This window comes from Watersipora subatra, chromosome 3 (assembly GCF_963576615.1).
Source record: "Watersipora subatra chromosome 3, tzWatSuba1.1, whole genome shotgun sequence".
Lineage (NCBI taxonomy): Eukaryota > Metazoa > Bryozoa > Gymnolaemata > Cheilostomatida > Watersiporidae > Watersipora > Watersipora subatra.
Window position 1 is genome coordinate 24,983,317 of NC_088710.1, and position 19,784 is coordinate 25,003,100.

Genomic DNA, 19,784 nt, shown 5'->3' on the forward strand with positions numbered 1-19,784 from the left:
ATGTCGTTGATATCTTTTATTGGCAAAACAAGTTATATAAGCAGCGGAATTAATATATATTAACTCATAAAATCGGTGTACATGAAACATGCTATTTAGAACAAACAATACAAGCTAACTCTGCAAGCTAACATCACTGATTTACTTCTAAGATATTGTCTCACTGTTATAGGCCTACTCTAATAAAGAATCAATGATGTGTATATCCAAAAGTGTATTATATTTCTTTACTTAGTCTTAGGTAACTATTACTTTACAATTATTATTCTTATATTTTGGTTAGTAGTCATTACACGGGTACAATGATATCTTGAACTAATTAAGGAACAATTACGTTGGGAAGTAATTCAGATTATGCAGCTCAAATCTTTGACCAGAACAATTAGTTGTATAATCCGTTAGTAAGAGTGAAAAAAAGTCAACATATATTTCACTGCCACTTTCAGTTAACTCAAAAATTTACTGAAAATGAACTATGTCATTTAGAGCAAACAACACAAGTTAATTCTGCATTCGCGATGTAAGGTGGACAATATCCTAGTTCGCCACAGGCTCCTTGAACAAAATAAAACAGCGCTCCATCTGTATTGGTATGTAGTCCAGTTAAGGCTTCTGGTTCTTTGTCCATACATACATAGTTATACGCTCTCTTTTGACTGTAGAGCCCTGACATCAGATATCCTTCATACTCCTAAACCAAAATAAACTCAGTTTTTATATTTATTAATTACACACACTTCTATATTTAGCAACTTAGTTACGTTTGCATATTTATCTTAATGCAAATATTGATCTATTTTTTTCTCATTGGCATCTCATCATTCAATTGGGAGTTATCTATTATGCTTGTAATCAAACTGATAAAACAACATCCTTTTTATCATGATAACATGCTGATGAAATCATTCAAGATTAAAAACATCTTGTGTCAAACTGAGCATCTGAGAAAAGTTGCTCCGAAAATATGGTATGACGCTATTCTAACTTGTGTATGAAGCTAGCATATTAATAACTTTTTTGCGAATGCACATGTTACAGCTTATATGTAATTGGACACAATAATCCACCAAATGTATAAAAATGAAATTGTTGTTTTGAAATTTTCTCTTCCAATATCAGCTTATATGCAAAGAAGCCTATATCGGATGATATGTGGTACTTCACCTTATTCCAAGATAATGGACAAGTTCTTTTAGCAGGTATCATAATAGTTGTAGATCTGCTAGGAAGGTAGCATCTGGAACAAGGTACATTCTGGTCATGCATACGACTAGGAAATATATTCGAGTCAGTCTGGTACTCTCCTCCATATATGTAATTACCCGTGCTGCTAGCTAAATATGAGTTATACTCCGGCTCTGAAGGTAGACATGTATAGACAGATGACCCTCCTTCATGGCCATAGTGTTGCCCTGCTGCTAGTCCTGTAGGATACATTAAAAATCATGAAATTTAAGTAAATGCAATATTAATCAGCACTTGAAATCACTGGTAAGAATCACAAGCAATGTATTCTAAAGAATCTGCAAAATTATTATATTTTAAATGAATGACCAGTCATCTTATTTGCTTGATAAAGTTTGCCGCAAGGAATTAGAGGGTAGTAGATATATTTTGTAACCAACCTGTGTAGAGGAGCTGTGAAGTGTTAGCACACGATTTTCTGCCCCATCTAATATACGAACTTCCTCCTCCAGAAGCTGGTTGTACGTCAGCTACAAAAAAAATCAAGTTACATGTTACAGAGTTTCCAATTTTTATAAAAGTTTTCATAGCTTTCAATTTTTCATTATCACAGATTTAAGTTTCATACTTTCTCGAGTAGCACTTAAATGTTTTGTACAAAATAAGAAGTGAAGAATTTTTTAGTCTTTTATTATAGATCACCTATTAAATCTACCATGAGCAAACTACCTGTTGCTTTCCAAATAATAATTTCATTAAATTCAAGTTTTTCTTGATACCAACTCCTCAATCGTTCACAGCGTACTACAAAAGAAAAACTCAACTAACCAGCTGAAGAGGGTTCCCTCTTCTCCTCATCTTCTTGCATTTGTCGTTCAATTTCTTTCAGCTTTCCGTTGTTACTTTGGAGGAGACTCAGCAACCCATGAGCAATTGTTTGATTAAACTCTTGTAGGAGTTCTTCTAAAAATAATATTGATGTTTCCTATCTCGAAAATAAAATGGTTTTTCTTTTCATTGACATAAAGTGTTTTTTAAAATGATGTCCAACTTGTTTATTATTGCGAACATACCATTATCAGAGTGCCTGGCAGATGGTCGAGCTACAACTGACTTGGTGTAGTTTACCAACTTTTCAATCCTCGTTTTCAGTCCAGTCAGGTCTGACTCTTCACAATCTCTGCCATCTCTACCGTCCCTACAATCTCTTCCTGGAGGTCCTCTTAAGTATGAAAGTTGTCCTGTTGTTAAAATACATGTATGTTACGATAGTTTTTTTTGGATGCTCAAGTCTTTCATTAAATTAAAATAATCTAAATATGCTTTGAGTAAAAACAAATAAAAACTTGAGTACAAGCTTCAAAAATTTTCAGGAGTGTCTAGGGAGCCTTTAAGCAATACAGAACATACCAGCACTCTGATGATAAAAGGATATATTTAAAGTTTCCAAAGACTTTTTTCTGTCTATCCAAAATATTTTCATTATACATTTACATGCAAAAACATTCTTAAGCAATTCCACTGATATCATCAACATTTTACCTTTAATAACCATTTTATATGTAGCTCTGATTACACCTGTCATGACATCATCAAGTCTTAATCAATAGAAAATCTCCGTTTACTTTCTATGTTTACTTTTCACTACTTTTAAGTTTATTTGTATGGAGGAGTGTTGCTCTCCTGACCAACGCTGATCTTAGTAGTGAAGTTTATACTTTTGTTTAAGCTTTACAATTAAACTTGAGTTAAACTACAGTTTTATCCTTTATAGATATCTAATATTTTGAGCAAATAAATAGTATACCAAATTTATCCAGCTCACAGGCCATAAGTAGTGTCAGTTTATGATATATCGAGGTCATTTAATAATTACTTTAATGTGCATATCTATTCTTCTTATCAATCAATTGAGAATTGTCTCTTTATGTTAGTAGTGCATTGAGAAAACAAGTTTTTTTTCATCATGACACCGTGACAATAACAGTATTTAAATTGAAAAAAACTTATATTTAGCGTAGAGCTGAGGAACTGAACTAATCCACTGTTAAAGTACCATTGTGTCCTGTTCTACTTTTTGTAGGAAACTAGCAAACTAACAACTTTGTTATTAAGTCTATTGCTTTGATATAAAAGCTGAATAGTGAGTGTTACATTTTGGCTAATTTACCTGGTGATAATTGACTTAGTATGCCATCACTAACTCCCTCGTCTTCTGCTGATCTTTTTTGTAGGACTTGTTCCATATCAGTTGAAGACATCATTGTCACCTAGATATGAAGTTTTTAAGTAACACAATCCTATAAACCTCAGCGTCTTAAACAGTTTCTTATCCAATAAGTGAACAGCACAAATTCATTTATCTTTTGATACATGATTTATCATAAGATGCGACATCATTTCCTGATTTTTTCTCAATAAAATCAAGATTTATGCTGAAGAAGAATCTATGCTGGGTACCAGTGCATGTTTTATGTCTACTGTTCCTATTATACACAACATACTTTGAACATACATTGTTATAACACTATCTGTTATATAAGATTGCAAGTCCTTGGACAGTTATATGTACCTGCACTTTCAGACAATTAAGTATGTTAAAAAAAAACTTTTCAAATAAAAACAACTTCTCATGTGACCATTCCAATGTTAAAACAAAAATTAAAAGAAATTAAGCTCTGCCGCACAATCCTACTTGCACCAGTTCAGAATATATTCTTGTTAAATTGACTATTACTAAGATCAATTGTCGTTAATCTACTGTACAGATTTCATAACTTCTCACCTGTATTCCTTTTTTTCTAGCTGATCTAGTCTTGCGGTTAAATGATTAACATCCTTCTTTAACAACTGGTAACTTATTTGAGAGTAGACAGAGAGAGTCAGAGCAGAGATTGTTATAACAGCAGTCAATACCTGGATGACGTCATTACGCTTCTGTCGCTTGACTACGTAGCCTTTTTCCATTATGTAATCTAAAATTAGCATACGAAACTTACAGATCATCTACCTCAAATAACTAATTTTACTCAGATCGTTGCATTTACTGCTCACCATATTATGTATTAACATAATAATTATAATTTAATAAAAATATAGTAACTCAATAATAACAAGGCATACCGGACAAGCAAGTTCTTATATGCTAATTTCTTATGAAATTTCCCTCTCATGCTTTTAACCAACAATATTTTTATTACATACAAATTGTATAATTTTAAAATTGTTTACCCGCGTAAGTCAAATTTTTAAAGTACCCTGAACACGTAAATCTATAAATGTTAATGATTAATTACAATGCCATCATAATGTACAACTATATGCTGAGTAAGCCTGTTTTGTTTTCATTGTTTTGGTATTAAGAATCTTATTTGATGTTTCTCCATTTGTATTACCACAAAATATGTTTAGAAAATTTGGTATACCTCCAATATGAATTGTTAATTTTATTCTAAAAATCTGTGTGTATGCATTTTTAAATTCAAAAACTTACTCTAAGCGGTATCAAAAACTAGTTGTATGTGTATGTACTTGCCTTAGGCAGCAGCTTCCTTTGGCGACTGATATTGATGTATAGCTGCTTTTATACTCTGGTAAAGCGTCAGCTTCCGTTTGTGAAAAATTAGGTCAAATAATATATTTTGACAGCATCATCAGGTCAAAATATTTCACAATACCAGTTTTACTGATTTACCAATTTTGCTAGCAAAGGCATTCAATCAGTTCTGACAGCTGTCTATCCTAGATCATCTGCAGTATTCATTAAGATAGAAAGTTAAAGTTTGGTATGTAAACACTCCATTCCATTGAAACAGATTTAATGTGGATCACGGAGTGTCAGTGCTTCCAACCTACACCAACCTCTATTAAACTTCTGATGAAGTATGTTTTTTCAAGCATTTTTTAATCTGCATTGTGCGTTAGATAAGTTTTTCTATAATCTTGGCACAACAAATAATGACAAAAATATACCTTAAGATAGACCTAAATGATGTCTGATGCAGATCAATGGTTTTAATTGAGTTCAACGTGTTTTATTAACTTATATTTGATGGCTGTAAAGTACTTGAGAGTCATAAAACTTTAGTATAACACTCAATACTTCATTAATTGCAGGGTCATTAGTGCCGCCATATATTTTCACTTTGTATGTTTTTAGAATTATTTAGAGAAGATCGTAGATAGCAAACATTATTTAATGAAATTTTTTTGACTTGCTTTAGTTTAATACAAAATTCTGTTTTAAACAAGTTTAGTTTTGCAAGTTTATAAATACTACTACATGTAGTTGTTTTTCTCCAAGTCCCTAAAGTCAGAGATCACTGGAGAGATCCCTGGTCACTTCGGAATCATCTCTAGCATCAGAGAACATTTGTTGTTACATAGTCTGCTCTTTTGTAGGCCCTGGATTATTGTGCAATCCTAACCAGCTGCATAATTCTGTTATTCCGTTTGGTATAAAAAGATAGCAGAAAAACTTTGAGGAATAATGATTAATAGTTTATGAAAGAAGTTTCAATAACAACCCTGGACAGCCATCAGCAGATCTTGTTATTCTATTAATGCCTGTAATACAGATAATAGAAATATCAGCAACTTTAATAGTAGAAACACTTGTGAAAGAACTGGTCTAGCGGGAAATAGATGACATGACAACTGGTGTGGTGGAAATGGTTGTGTTATAAATATTATGGTCTGATTCACCAGATAACTTATGAAAGCGTTCTGCACTTCATTTTCCGATTGTTTGTGAATAACAGCGATTTAACCTAGTTACCCCTGTTTGTCATCTCTTGCGGTGCCATCACAGGCTATCACAAATGACTCGATTTCAAAAACAAATGCACTGATTGCCAAAAAGCTGACAGTGGTAAAATAGGCAGCAGACACTTTTGAGATACATCGACGTGCAGGAGAATATCACGCCTTGAAAAGCACAGTATTTAGCCACCAAATATAAAGATCTAGCAATAGAAAGTACATATAGTATTTTTAAAATAAAAAGCCCTTAATGATTACAAGAACTAATAATATTCTAAGACAATAAAATAGACCAAAATCTATGGAAGATGCTGCATGAAATAGCTGTGCAAAATTGAAATGTTTAGAGGCTCTTAGATACCTGTAGAATATCCGTATTGTGTTTGATTACTGATAATATTATAATTAATGATATCAACTCTTTAAGGAAATTATTGATTCTATTGTTTCTTGGTCTAAGACTAAATTAGAATCAGCTAGATAAACCTTGTCTGTCACTTTTTAAATCAACCAATTCATGCCAATAGAGAATATTTGCTTCAGTAATATTATAGTCAAAGCCAAACATATATGGATGATTACCTGGCCTGTGTCAGAGAGCTTCTTTAGCATTTGTTTGCATTGTTGTATGTCATAAAACAAAATCACCACATGAATGTTGTCACAAAATGTTACATTACAACTCTATGACCATGTACAACCTGATGGAAAATGGCCTAGCAAGCGATATCAGACTAACATACTCAGTATATCAGTACTATTGACTTGTAAAACTAATTTACTCAGTGTATTAGTACTACCGACATATAGAACTACCTTACTATATATAATAATACAACTTTTTTTTATAGAATTAACTTACTCTATATAATAGTACTACTGGCTTACCGAACCAACTTACTTCATAAATTATTTATAATAACCCAACGACAAATATTAAAGCTGGAAGGAATTAAATTAGCACTTTATCACTAAACTTATACACAAGCGCTTTACATCTGTTTTATATTTATACTTTTGAGCCTAATTTTCCAATCTATGACACTTGCATAACCTTTTATGGAAGACTATCACTTGCAGTAAACAGACAACCAACTTGTTTTGGAAAATTTATGAATGTTCACAGCACTCTACCCGATATACCAACTAATCTCAATGCTTGCACTCATGCTGAGTCATTTCATGATATAATTATTAGTGAGGCATTGTGTTGAAACTGATCACTTGTATAGTTCATGATCTTGGCAACACGAGTTGGAATCTCTACATTTATGGTTGTTTATTTCTGTCACCAGATGGCAGTAATTACCAAATATGCTGTAACATCTCACAGTTATGGTTAATATAATTACATGAGATTTTTACACTTTCTCATTGCAATTTGCAAATCCAAAATCCAAACAATAATTCAAACCCCTTCTATAACTTTCAATGCCTGCTACAACAATGTTGCTTTTCTTCCCCCCAATTATTCACTTCTACAACACACAGACAAGTGTTCTGCTGTGTAGCGTGCTCCAGCTCATGCAGGTAGAACTAATCAATCTAAAATGAACCTGAACTGTTACTTTTGTGAAGTCAAAAATGAACAGAAATAAAAAGTTTCAGTAGAACCGCTCTAATGAATTGTCATCAACCAGATTTTGACACTGAGCTGGTGTCAGAATCTTCTTTTTTATTCATTTTCAGATGAGCTTTAGTTTCTGAAAATGTCTCTGTGTATCTCTTTATGTTTTTTTTTGTTTTTCATGCTCAGAGGCTCGAGCTTTGTCCTTGACATCTTTAAATCTCCTATATAGGAGTGTGGGTTACATAAGACCTGACCAATGTAACAATAAATAATTCTTATATTTTTGGTCATATAAGGATAAGAATATCGTTTAGGAGATCAGGCTTCTCTCCAAAGTTACGGTCAAAAATACCAGTGTTTCATATTCTACTGTATTATAATTTAATTAGTAAATATCTGGCAATGCACGGGTAATAAAATAATTACCCAATGAACTTGAGTAACTTAAGAGTAACTTAAGCTGACTAGAATTAACTTATAAGTTTGTAAATCAACTTACTTAATAAGAGCACAGACAAGAGTATGGCTAGACATAATGATCTCTCATGCAATCAATTATGGCCTTCAATCACGCTAGTATTAACCCAGAACATTTATCAAAGACTTCAAGAGTACGGAGTGCTACTGGTGTAATGAGTATGGCCACAATTATTTCTTTGTTCAGCAATGTACCTGCCTAACCTAATGGTAAGCACACTTGTCTGCAAACCTCAAGGTTCCAAGTTCAAATCCAAGGCCAAGTAGAATGATAATTTCCATAATTTTAATGCTATAACTGGACACACCAACAACAGACAGACAAAAACTGCAATTAATATATTGTATATATAAACTTTATTACGTTATGTATTTTTCCAATATGCTATATCCACTTGCTTGGTATAATGCGGTGTTAAATCAGCTTATAACAAACAATACAAAGTATAATATGTTGTCTTGCGCTATACTGTAGTATACTTTAATACATACATAATTTTATCAGATAATCTTATAACATGTCGTGTCATGCTATGCTAATACTCTGACTGTCTGATGTGCCATGGGTAATTATGCAATTATCTTGCAACAATAATGAGTTGCTAATTGAGAAAAAGGTAGCGTGATGGGCTGCCTTCCTGATAGTTGGAAGTTCAAATACCACATGATACAATCTTTTTTGAAGACAGTCATACATGTAACTTCAAACAAACAGCTGCACCTTTAATGATAGTAAAGATGATGGCAAAGATTTCGGTAGAGATTACGGTAAAGATTACGCTAGAAAATACAGAAAATATTTTGGTTGAGATAATGATAAAAGTTACGGTACATATTACAGTAAAGTTAATGCCAAGAATTGAGGTAGAGATTACAACAAAGATTACGGTTATGATTATGGTAAAAATTATGGTGAAAATTATGGTGACGATTGCGGTGAAGATTATAGTAAAGATCATCATAGAGTCTATATTGAATTACATCAGTTTATAATATATTATAGTATAATGTAGGCCCTACATGTATTGAATTGCATCAAATTATAACATGTTGTATTAAATCATATTACATATATTATGGCAGGTAATGAAACATTATAACATATAGTATTATCAGTGTTGCTTTAATAATAGTGTAGCACATATTGAATGAGCAAATTCTGTACTTTATATTACAAGTTTTATAACAAAGTGAAATATTATATTATTTTATATAAGTATAATCTTATCAATTTCTAATGTTCAGTTTAGTAAATGAACATTTTACTACCTCTAATTCATGCTTCTTGTGAGATGTCATATTGCGCTATCTCACTGCACATAAGGATATTGCTGATCTTGTAGACACAAGTTTTCTAAGGTAAGGTAAACGGAAATTAACTTATTGGAAGTTCTGAGTTATTCGCTGTTCAGCATGCTACAAACTTTGACAATCGCCTTATGTAAACTTGAAAAGATACATAGCAGACAATTCATATTAAAAGAATGTGATATGACATCATTTCTTTACACATGCATATAATGTAAAGAACTGGGGTAGTATCGATAGAATTTGTCTTGTTTATTTTAATTAAACAGTAGCCTGAATATTGTCACTTTTAAAATGTAGATTGTGGCTTTACACTATGCAATCTGTCAAAATGCAGCTCATCTGGCATATTCACATCTTCTTATCTCTGGATAGTATGCTGAGTTTTCCAAATCAATTACCACCAAATAACAGAAAGGGAGATAGCTGTGAACATACTTGCGAGTTATGTTATTCACTGTATCTCATCATTTATTATCTTCTCCAGTTCTTCATAAGTATTGTCAAAATCAGTTTCTCTTTCTAGCTTTACCTTCCCTGAGCTAGCTGGGATTGGGGCTACTTGCTTCTTTTAGTCATTTTTCTATATAAAATGAATCAAGTTTTAGATATAAAAAAACATGAGTGAACGAATAAACAAAAATATTTTGGCTAAGCCCAGACTTGATTAAACCTTATTAAATACACTTTGAAGTTGTGTACTCTTTGCAAGGTATTATTGCAAAGCATTGTTTGTATTAGTAGCCAACTGTACTTTCACAAACTCATGATACTGCTCATTGCTTGCTTACCTTATATCAGGTTATATACATTAAAAAGCTATACATTACATAAAGTGTCCATTAAAGGAAACTGCGAAAACTCTATTTAAATGGTCACATATTTTGCTTCACTCGGGATACAAATATGTATAGCTTTAGATCTATTATATAGACAGCTTTCATGACATTTTTATGATTTATTGCTTTCATGATCATTGGGTTAAAAAATGGTTATTAAATACTTCAATGCAATCGATATGTGCAGATGTTACAGTGTTGATTTTCATATATAAATGTCACCAGCTGGATTATCATTGGAAGCTAGTTTTTATCCTAACCTTGACTCCTGGATGCAGATAGACAAAAAACAGGTAGTGGTTACTCCTTTTATCGGAAAGTATGGTTTTGTTTCTGAGGACCTACGTTTAGCGTTACATCTATTATATAGACAATTTTCATTACCTTTTAGTTTGTTGTGTTAATAAATGGTTAATAAATATTTCAAGGCAATCAATTGGTGAAGATGTTACAGTGTTGACTTTCATCTCTAAACTTCACAAGCTGGAGTATCACTGAAACCTTTTTTTAATCTTAACCTTGACCCCTGGATGCGGATAGACGAGAAACAGATATGCACTGCTCTTTTTATAGTAAAGCATAGATTTGTTTTCCTTTATTGTAGACATATAAAATATGTGTTATTAGTTGTACTTTGCGGAATATACTTTGCTGTGTAGAAAGAAATGAATAAATCGCCGTAATTAGACACTGAACATATGCTATTCCTCATTGAACTAATGTAAAGTTGCGGTAGCCATTGTCTGAAAAACCAGTGAAATCGATCAAAAAAGAGTCAAGTTGATGGTGCAAACTAAAAATATGTAAGATATGAAGATATCTTAAAGAAGGAGAACAATTTAATCTTGATGACTCATTTCTGTTGAATTGATTCGCTGTCCAAGCAAATGCGGGTCGCTATGCATTTATATAAAAACCATTATATTGTTATAGCAACATTGCCATAACATTTCCAAGAAAGCAACTCATTAACACAAGTTAGGCAATGTTTACAGATTTAGTTATATTGACAATCATTGTTGACATGCGATGCGATGAACTCGCTCTAGAATTAACAGTCTCAACTTGAGTCTGTCTTCAAAGTTTTCTCTCGAAACCAATGTTATGATACATCTGTCTGTGAAGTTAAGTTGTATCACTTTGTGACTAAAAATAAAATGTATATTTTTGGCAAATGTTGTGCATCACATGTACCAAGTTGGGTCTTGCAATGTTTATGTTTTGACATAAGTCATGCCATCATAGTTTTTATATAAGACAAGTACTCTTAGCTACAAAAGGTGAGTCTTTTACAAGTGATTGCAAAATGCACAACTTTGACTATGAAAATATATTATCTTGTTTGAAATTTGTTATACAAATTTCGATAACACAATAATTTATGCCGAACCTATAAGTGTGACGTTAGAACACCCTGACATGCTTGTGTCAGAAGCTGCGGAAATAATCGGGAGGAAAAGTGCTAATAGTTAAGGAAGACAATAACAGAAGGCATGGCAAACCATGATCAGCAGAGAGCTGAAAAAAGGCACAAAAATGACACAGAAAGTGTGATCACTCTGAGTGAGTTGTAAGATCAAGCGCTAGATGTCATCGAAACATTGGGGAGAACGATGGAAGAAAGACATGAAAACACCCATTTGTATGTGAATGAGACATACAGAATGCTTGCAGATTGTGTATAAAACTAATTACATAAAGGGACTAGATGCTTAGAGGATATGTTATAGTCCTTGGAAATAAAAATTGAGATGAAGAGCAATGAGCTACCCTTAACAAACTCGCGTCTTTGTAGGTTGAGAAACAGTTACAAAAAAAAGAAGCCAATTACAAGCTCTTCTTTTCATAGGTTCAGGGGTAAATAAGAGGACAAGAACAAGCCAGCCAACACAATCTCTCCTTTTCGTAATATCCAAAAAGTAGGGTCAAGTACAAACCTAATAATATACTTGCTAGTAATAACTGAGACTGACTGAAAGTTGGCTTATCCTTCACAAGCAAATACATAGATGAACATTTTGAAACGTCTTTCTGCAGCCAGACAATTTTCCTTTGTGATCCGACCACTTATGAGCAAGCACTTGGTGGTCACAATCTTTATGAGTGTATCACGTTGCTGCCTTTAGATATGGTTATACCCGCTCTCATCTAACAAGTCCATCATAAAAGGGTGTTGCATTCCATTGAGGTCTACCTTGAAATTAGAGACTTGTTGAGCCCAGCTGCTGGCAATATGATTGATTTAGATTAGTTAACCAGCATTTCTGCACTACTGAATGCCTGTGAAGCTGGAAACTTAACTAAACGGGTTCCTCCTCAATTTTCTGATACCAGCAAATTGGAGTTTCATGCAAATTCTAGTCTGGTCAAATACCTAGACATAGTAATCTTCATATGTAACTGCTACTGTCTATGGTTACCTATTTACTCTACTTAAACTTGCGAATATCTGTTTGTGACTGAATATACTCGGTTCGTGATCGATAAACTTGTTTGTTTTTCATTTGGGTAACATAATTTCATATCTATAGTTTTGTAAGGCGAAGCTTGTAAACACGAGAACAGTACAAGAAAGAGTTTGAAATATTTGAAGTAAATGTACAATGCGTCGCGTTGTAAGAATGTATTTGCTCTATTAACTGGCCAACTTTAAAACTATTGCTTGAGTTGATTTTTTGAAAAAGTCAGCTCCTATCTCTCCCGCAGACGTAGAAATAATTGCTATAACCACCGGGCTTGAGAAACGGTATACAATCTTGGCCAATGCTATATTTAATGCTGTTGTCTGTCTAATGAGAAGCATAAAATCTATCAAAGGCAGATGACTAGAAAAGAAAGCTGTGGCAGCAGCTGCTCATACAGTTGGCAGATGCTTGGACTTGACACTAGCTGACAGAACATATTTTAATGATGTACCATTGCATCTGTTTGCAGCCTGCGGTGAATCCGTTCCCCTAAGAATGCGTTACCCAGTCACCAACTTTACCGACTCTCGCAACTGCCAGAGCTAATACAGATGTCAAGGACTATCCTGCTCTCATTGTCCGTGTCCAGAAAATGAGACATTCAATCCTCTAACGCTGCAGTGCGACACCAGTACCAGCGAATGCCAATGTCCAGGAAATACTCCTGAAACAACGGTCACTATACATGTAGATACACAGAGTCTACCTCACATCTACCTCACCTACATCACAGAGTCTACCTACTACTTCAACAACAACGAAGACGATACTTGAGAAAATTATACCTGCTCGGAGTTCGACTCTGCCATATCGGGTGGATGATCAAAACAGTCCTAATGGAATTTTTATAATAGTTGTGATCATAGCGCTCACAGTTGTAATACTTCTTGCACTGATCGTTGGATTCTGTTTATGGCAGCGAGGAGTCTTCCCTCTCAAGTAAGTCACTGAGAATGAAGTTGTATGAAAAGGTTTCCTTTAAGATAAGCTTTCTGAGCAAGATTTAATGTTGATTTATACAACCTTTGGTTGTACACTTTGGCTTTAATAGTATACAACTTTTAGTTGTATACTATTAAAAATCCGACAAACTCTTAATTTTAAGCAGACTTAATTGGCTGTTTTAAGTTTATCTAACATGAATCATACACGCAGCACCATGGCCTTTATATGGTGTGTAAACTGGGTATTTAAAATGGTTAAGGACTTACCTCCCATGGCACATTGGCAAACAGAATAACAATATCACGTGTTTGAAATGTTGTCTATGCCATATTTAAACTTTAAAATCGCCTGCTATAACAAATTTTACCTATTATTTCATTTTTTCAATATACACTCTGGAGCATTGAAAGCTTTACTTAATTTTTCACATGTGAACCTTACAACATCGTGAAACTGATAGTTGCTACCAAGGACAAGGATGACATCCTGTTGTAAAGCTGTGTTAAGCCTGGTTCTCAACCCACCGTAAGGAGTGGTGGTAATGCAACCGACGGCTGCCAGTGGTTGCTGAGAACCAGTAGGCTGATCTGAGCCGGCAGTAAAATATCTGTCGGCGGTGGCCGCCAGCAAAGCTTAGCGAGTTGAGTTTTTCTACGGGCCCTTGCTTAGGTTGTATGATTTCGCCGATAGTGAAAATCGTGCACAGGTGGCATATGCACCCAGAATACATTGCCCGTACGCTTTCCACAAGGGGTTGGGCAATACACCGACTCTTTCTTTGGGATAAAGAAATGAATACCACGTTGTCCTGGAAACATTCTTTATATTTTAACTCCATGCATAAAAGATACCATTGTCTCGAAGCAGAACATTTCTTCCTCACATTTTCAGCTTCGATACATAACCAGAAGCTAGAAACATACAGCCTACCCTGGTACCGCTGATGACCGCAGGTACACCTCCGGCTGTTCACATTGGGGTGAGGATTAGGCTTTAGATCGTATTCAAGAAAAACAGTTTGTTAACACCGTAATGTTAAGCAAAATATTTCGTATGGCATCACCATATTTCAATTTGAATCATTATTTTTCGTGAAACTGGCTAAAATGTATATGAACACTTGGAAATAAATCGAAACACAATTACGATGTTGATCCGTCATTTGGTTATGTATAAATATAGCATGAATAGATATAACTGCCCATTTGGGTTAAATTGTGAAATATTAATTTTTTCATATTTATTAACAACAGAGGTGTTAACAAATTGTTTTAAATGAACATGTCTCAACAGGACCCTTTCCTACTAGCTCTTCCTACTTGTTGGTTGCAATTTATTCTAGCTAAACTAGATGTAATTTTAACAAAATAGCTGTGCCTAATTTAATATTTATAATATATTATTAAACAAGGAATGTCAAAACATTGCATTATACAATGCTACATTAATACTATTATTTTACAGCGCTATAAAACTGTAAAATGCACGAAGCTACAATTTACTATAGCGAAGTATACCCGTACATTTTTTCCTTTAATGTGTTAGAGATTTTGAAATTTGAACCAAGTTGAAGTTGAAAAAACTGAGTCTAGTCAGGTTACAAAAATGCCATAATTAACAGACACTGATACGAGACATCATAAATTATTTTCATTGATAAGGCACATTGGCAGCGAGACAGATTAAGCCGTCTATAGACAGACAGCATTCACTTTCAGTGGTTACAAACATAGTGTAGGGCCTGTTACATAACACGTTCCAGCTAGCATGAATAAACTGCAATTTCCCAATAATGGTTCGTAGGTGCACTTGACACAAAAGTGGTTTTATTTAGATTAGTTGTAATGTTACAAGCTGATCGCACATTTGTTACGCCTCGTCATCTCATGCGCTGTTACATAAGACTATAAATTGGTTTCTGAATGCTACAATTGATATTAGTTCATCAGTGAAGAAAGCATTTCACCAGCAAAAGCTTAACAAAGTTCTATGGCGGCAGCGATGGGTGTTGCTCTTATTCCTTACAGCAGGTGCTTTAGGCATCCCTATCACTTAGGAGATAAACAAACAAACCTGGCTGTAACTGACTATGTTCTACGTTGTAGGAAAGATGCTAATATGCATCCCTCTAATAATGATGGCTATTTGCACACCCTTCCAGCCAAAGAAAGACATGTCTACGCCGAGAATGCCAATGGAACGGTAAGCAAACAAAATATGAATTACGTTTATTGTTCTTTTAACTATTCGGTACATGAACATCTGAGTGCCCGAGAGCTACTGAATAATACTTGCCCTTATTGCAAATACAAAGCAAAAAAATTAGCTAAAAGGTTTCTTGGGTATTTTTGAGGCCTGCGAGTATGTTTTTTAATCTTGTCTCTTCGTGCAGAGAACTCTCTTGGAAGTGTGAAGATTTACCTAAAACGAATGAATAAAAACCATTCTTGGATCACTTAGCTTCAGTAATAACAATATGTAATGAAATGGTTAGTAAACAGATTGCTAGTAACTACTTGGCCTAAGAGGTGTAGTCCTCCAATTTTATTACACGAGCATCTATAATCTATCTAGTTTACAGCTTAACAAAATCCAGATGATCTGTGAAATAAGGCTGAACAAATATGCCCTATGAACAAACTGAAGCCTCATAAGCTATGCCGTATGTGTATTCCCTGCTGGCAGGAGTAATTGGCAGCTAATGATAATATATTTCAACATACATGGTGGGTGTCATGACAACCTGACCCTGGCTGAACAATATATCGGAATGTCATAAGTTTCCTTTTAAACTCAATTAGTGAAGAGAATGCAATAATGAACAACAGAGAGTCACAATCTGGCAGCATCCTTTGTTTCTATTAGGTTCTTTAATTGCATCTAGGGTAAACTGTATGACTACTAAAGATATAGAGCCAGCAGGGGTCCTAATTTCTTCACAGTTTTTTTATGTATTCATGGCACATTTTCTTAACGTAGGTTGATCAAGAGACGCAAATCCGAGGCCGTAATGATGAACTGAGAAGACAACTACACCATATATATGCTCCACCGATTTCAATTACATCGCTGACAGCCGCGTCTCTACACCCTCATGAAACTTTTGTCTTGCCCGCAAATCACCAACTAAGACAATATCCACAGATAGCGGCCTATCCTAACTCACCCTAAACAACAACAATTCAACACAGAGACTTGGGCTAGATTGAGCGCAGGAAATCAGGAAAATAAAGGCAACACGAGTCAGAATAATAACCAAACATGGAGGGCAGAATGCTGCCCCAACTGTCTGACTGATAATAGTAGTACGGTGAGCTGCTCAGACTGCTCTAACTGTTCGACTCAGGAAACTATTGATAGAAGTAATTTGTTGAACGACAGCCAATGTACACCTCATCATCCACAGCTCAATTTTGTTAGTAGCAGGCAGGAATACTTCTAAATATTACCAATTTTTATATTATTTCACTTTTGTTAGAATTGTAATTATTTTAATCGTATTCTTCCAGGTGAAATTATTCCAAAACTAATACGTAATTTATAATTTTTAGACGGACTTGATGGATAAAAATCTTTTGATACTGAATCTTTTATTATCTATGATGATTTATTTTTACTTAAAAAGCTTGTTTAGCTTTTGACTCTTTCTACTCTGTACTCAGTCTGTTCAATGTATAACATTAATAACAAATATCAGCTCTATGAAGAGTCCGTGTAGATTGTAGAGTATATCCTTCAGAGGCAGATAGTTACGATGATGAGACAGTGTTACTAATCATTGAAAGTAAACTGGTCATCAAACCTAAAAAATCTAGCTTTGTAATTGTTCAAGGATGCAACTAAACAGACATAGTTGATATATTATGTTGTTGTTTGTCATTGATGCAAGAGATTTTAATTCCCAATCAAACTTTCTATCCACGTGTTAGTAATCTCATGTACTATCCAAGGGACAATGAGCTTCAACAACAGGGCTTAAAGTAAAGGATAAAGTACATTAAAGCCTGGTTCCCATATACGTGGCAAAGCACCGGCGGTAATATCGCGCAGCAAAACACTTGCGATGCTCGGCGCAGTTTAATGTTCACATAAAAGCCACATCGTTAACATAGACCTATTAACTATACTAGACCAGGCAATCCAATGCATCACGGCTCAGCGTTGTGTCCTACATAAATAGCCACATTCTTCGCGACGTAACGTCAACGCTTTGTTCACTCGCAGCTCATCAGGCAAGCGAGTCATCATTGTTTACATTGAAAGAATGACAGGGACGGCTTTGTTGCTACATGTAATTTGACATAACTACTAAGGTACACAAGATATTGGTTTAAAATTTTAGATACGAAGCTTATACACTATGCATTTCCTATCCTGCAAATTTGTAAATATAAAGTTGAATATTTCATATGTAAAGTGCGAGTAAATATGTATATTGATCTATTCAAAAAATATTGCAAAATTATCAATGTTGCCCTATGCTATGGGTTAACATGTCAAACAGCTAGGTGTACAAACTGATTTCAAATGCATACACACTGCATTTGAAATCAGTTTGTACATAAACAGTTTGTGGTAAATGGTACACTGATCGCAGTCTGCCATGAACATAAATGTTGGGTCTTAGGTGTTATGCAAACAGCATCCGAAAAATCGTAGAAAACAAACGACAAATAGTACACTTTTCTAGACATATTGTGACAGGCTACACATGACTAAAGACGATCAGTCGTATCAACCGTAAAATAAATTTACCTACATCTCACTGATTTGCTGCAGTATTATTTCAAGCCACTCTGCTACTTGTATATCTGTTCTATACACTAACAATAAGTGAGAGTAGCTAATACCAAAATACATGTACATACCTAAATCATGTACCACAATATGGGCAGTCATACAGTTTAGCGCATGCAGCAAAGCTGCAATGTGTGCCAGATCTCTTGTTTTGTAGAAAATTTGGAGGAATTGGTTGTATTTGCCTACCGCTGTACTCCACTATGTCTGAGACAGATTTTGACAGATCGATTTTCAGCCATTCGCTTGATTCCAAATAATCATGGAAGTCATCGCCACTTTCTACATGAATTTTTCTTCGTTTAGATGAGAGAAGTAGGGAGCAGGAGTCATCTGAGCTATCATAATCAAGACAGTTAGCACTCGTGCTAGGTGTGATGTCTGTTTTCACCAGTCGAGCTTTCAGTGCAGATTTGAAGCTATAGACATCTGGATTATTGTTGAAACCTCCCTTGGCCCGAATCTTTGAGGACAGTGTTTCTATATGCTCCTGTCCAAGCTTGTACATAAGTAGATACTTGGCCTCGCGAAATGTTTTAAAAATTTAATTCCCTATTCCAAGGTACGAGGTACGCTTATGTAGAGGGTCGGGAATGATCTCTTCAGATTGCTTGACGGCTGTTGGCTCTTCATAGCAAAGTGAAGGTTCCAGGTCTGGCTCATCGCGGTCTGGTGGAGATGATTTAGAGAGTGTTGGTCGGCATAACAGTCGTCTATGCTTTGGTTGAGCCAGTTGTAAATATTTTGGCAGAGAATCAAACACCCTTGGTGCAGCAGTAGGCTTTAGTATGGCAGCCATCATCATACCAAGAGGTCTGCAGGAGATCACTGCCGAGCGCAGAGTATTTGGAAGGCATCCAGTCCTTACGTTTCACGGCGTCTATCCACTTGTTATGTATGTCTGGGTGTTTTTCTTCCGATGGAAAAATGTGGAAACTGAGTTAACTGTCTTTTACTGGAGTATTAGAACAACCGAATGCACAGGAAAAATTTTTACTCCTCTTGTCCTGCAAAATAATCAGTAAATACTTGCATTCTTATGAGATCATCATAAAGTAAAAATCTTTTCGTTGGGTTTAGCTACACTTCTAAATATAGCACAGCCATCACCATACTTATTTACTAGCCTTTTTCCACCTGCCATGGTGATAAAAAACTTTATGAAATGGGCAACACTTCGTCTACTTCGCGGTTGGTACCTCTTTGTGCGAAGCAACTTTTCAAATATTAGTGCCGGCAATAAACTTTAAGAAAACATTTTGAAAAAAACTATTATTTGTATGCATATCTCGGAAAAATCCGCAAGATTTCTTGCTCTTTGTATCTAGATAGCTCTCACAACCACACTTGAAAACAATTGGAGTAAAATTTACCTTCGAATCATTTCCAGTGCTGGTAGTTGCTCCACTCTCCATAGTTTCCTACTTAAAACTATGG

At 34.7% G+C, this 19,784-nt stretch overlaps 1 protein-coding gene across 3 annotated transcripts in view; it reads right to left on the bottom strand.

The window, feature by feature from the left end:
• Window positions 1–201: 201 nt before the first annotated feature.
• Window positions 202–19,784, bottom strand: part of LOC137389555 (uncharacterized) — a 365,277-nt gene continuing 345,694 nt past the window's right edge. The window contains exons 1-7 of one of the 3 annotated variants that reach the window (XM_068075598.1): window positions 4,102–4,153; window positions 3,356–3,455; window positions 2,259–2,426; window positions 2,014–2,148; window positions 1,626–1,715; window positions 1,165–1,424; window positions 202–691 (exon numbers count right to left, since the gene is read on the bottom strand). In XM_068075598.1, coding sequence (XP_067931699.1) covers window positions 479–691; window positions 1,165–1,424; window positions 1,626–1,715; window positions 2,014–2,148; window positions 2,259–2,426; window positions 3,356–3,455; window positions 4,102–4,152 — 1,017 coding nt within the window. In that variant the 5' untranslated portion in view covers window position 4,153 and the 3' untranslated portion in view covers window positions 202–478. Of the gene's footprint in view, window positions 692–1,164; window positions 1,425–1,625; window positions 1,716–2,013; window positions 2,149–2,258; window positions 2,427–3,355; window positions 3,456–4,101; window positions 4,154–19,784 lie in introns of those variants that run through there. The other 2 variants (XM_068075597.1, XM_068075596.1) reach the window with 2 other exon arrangements.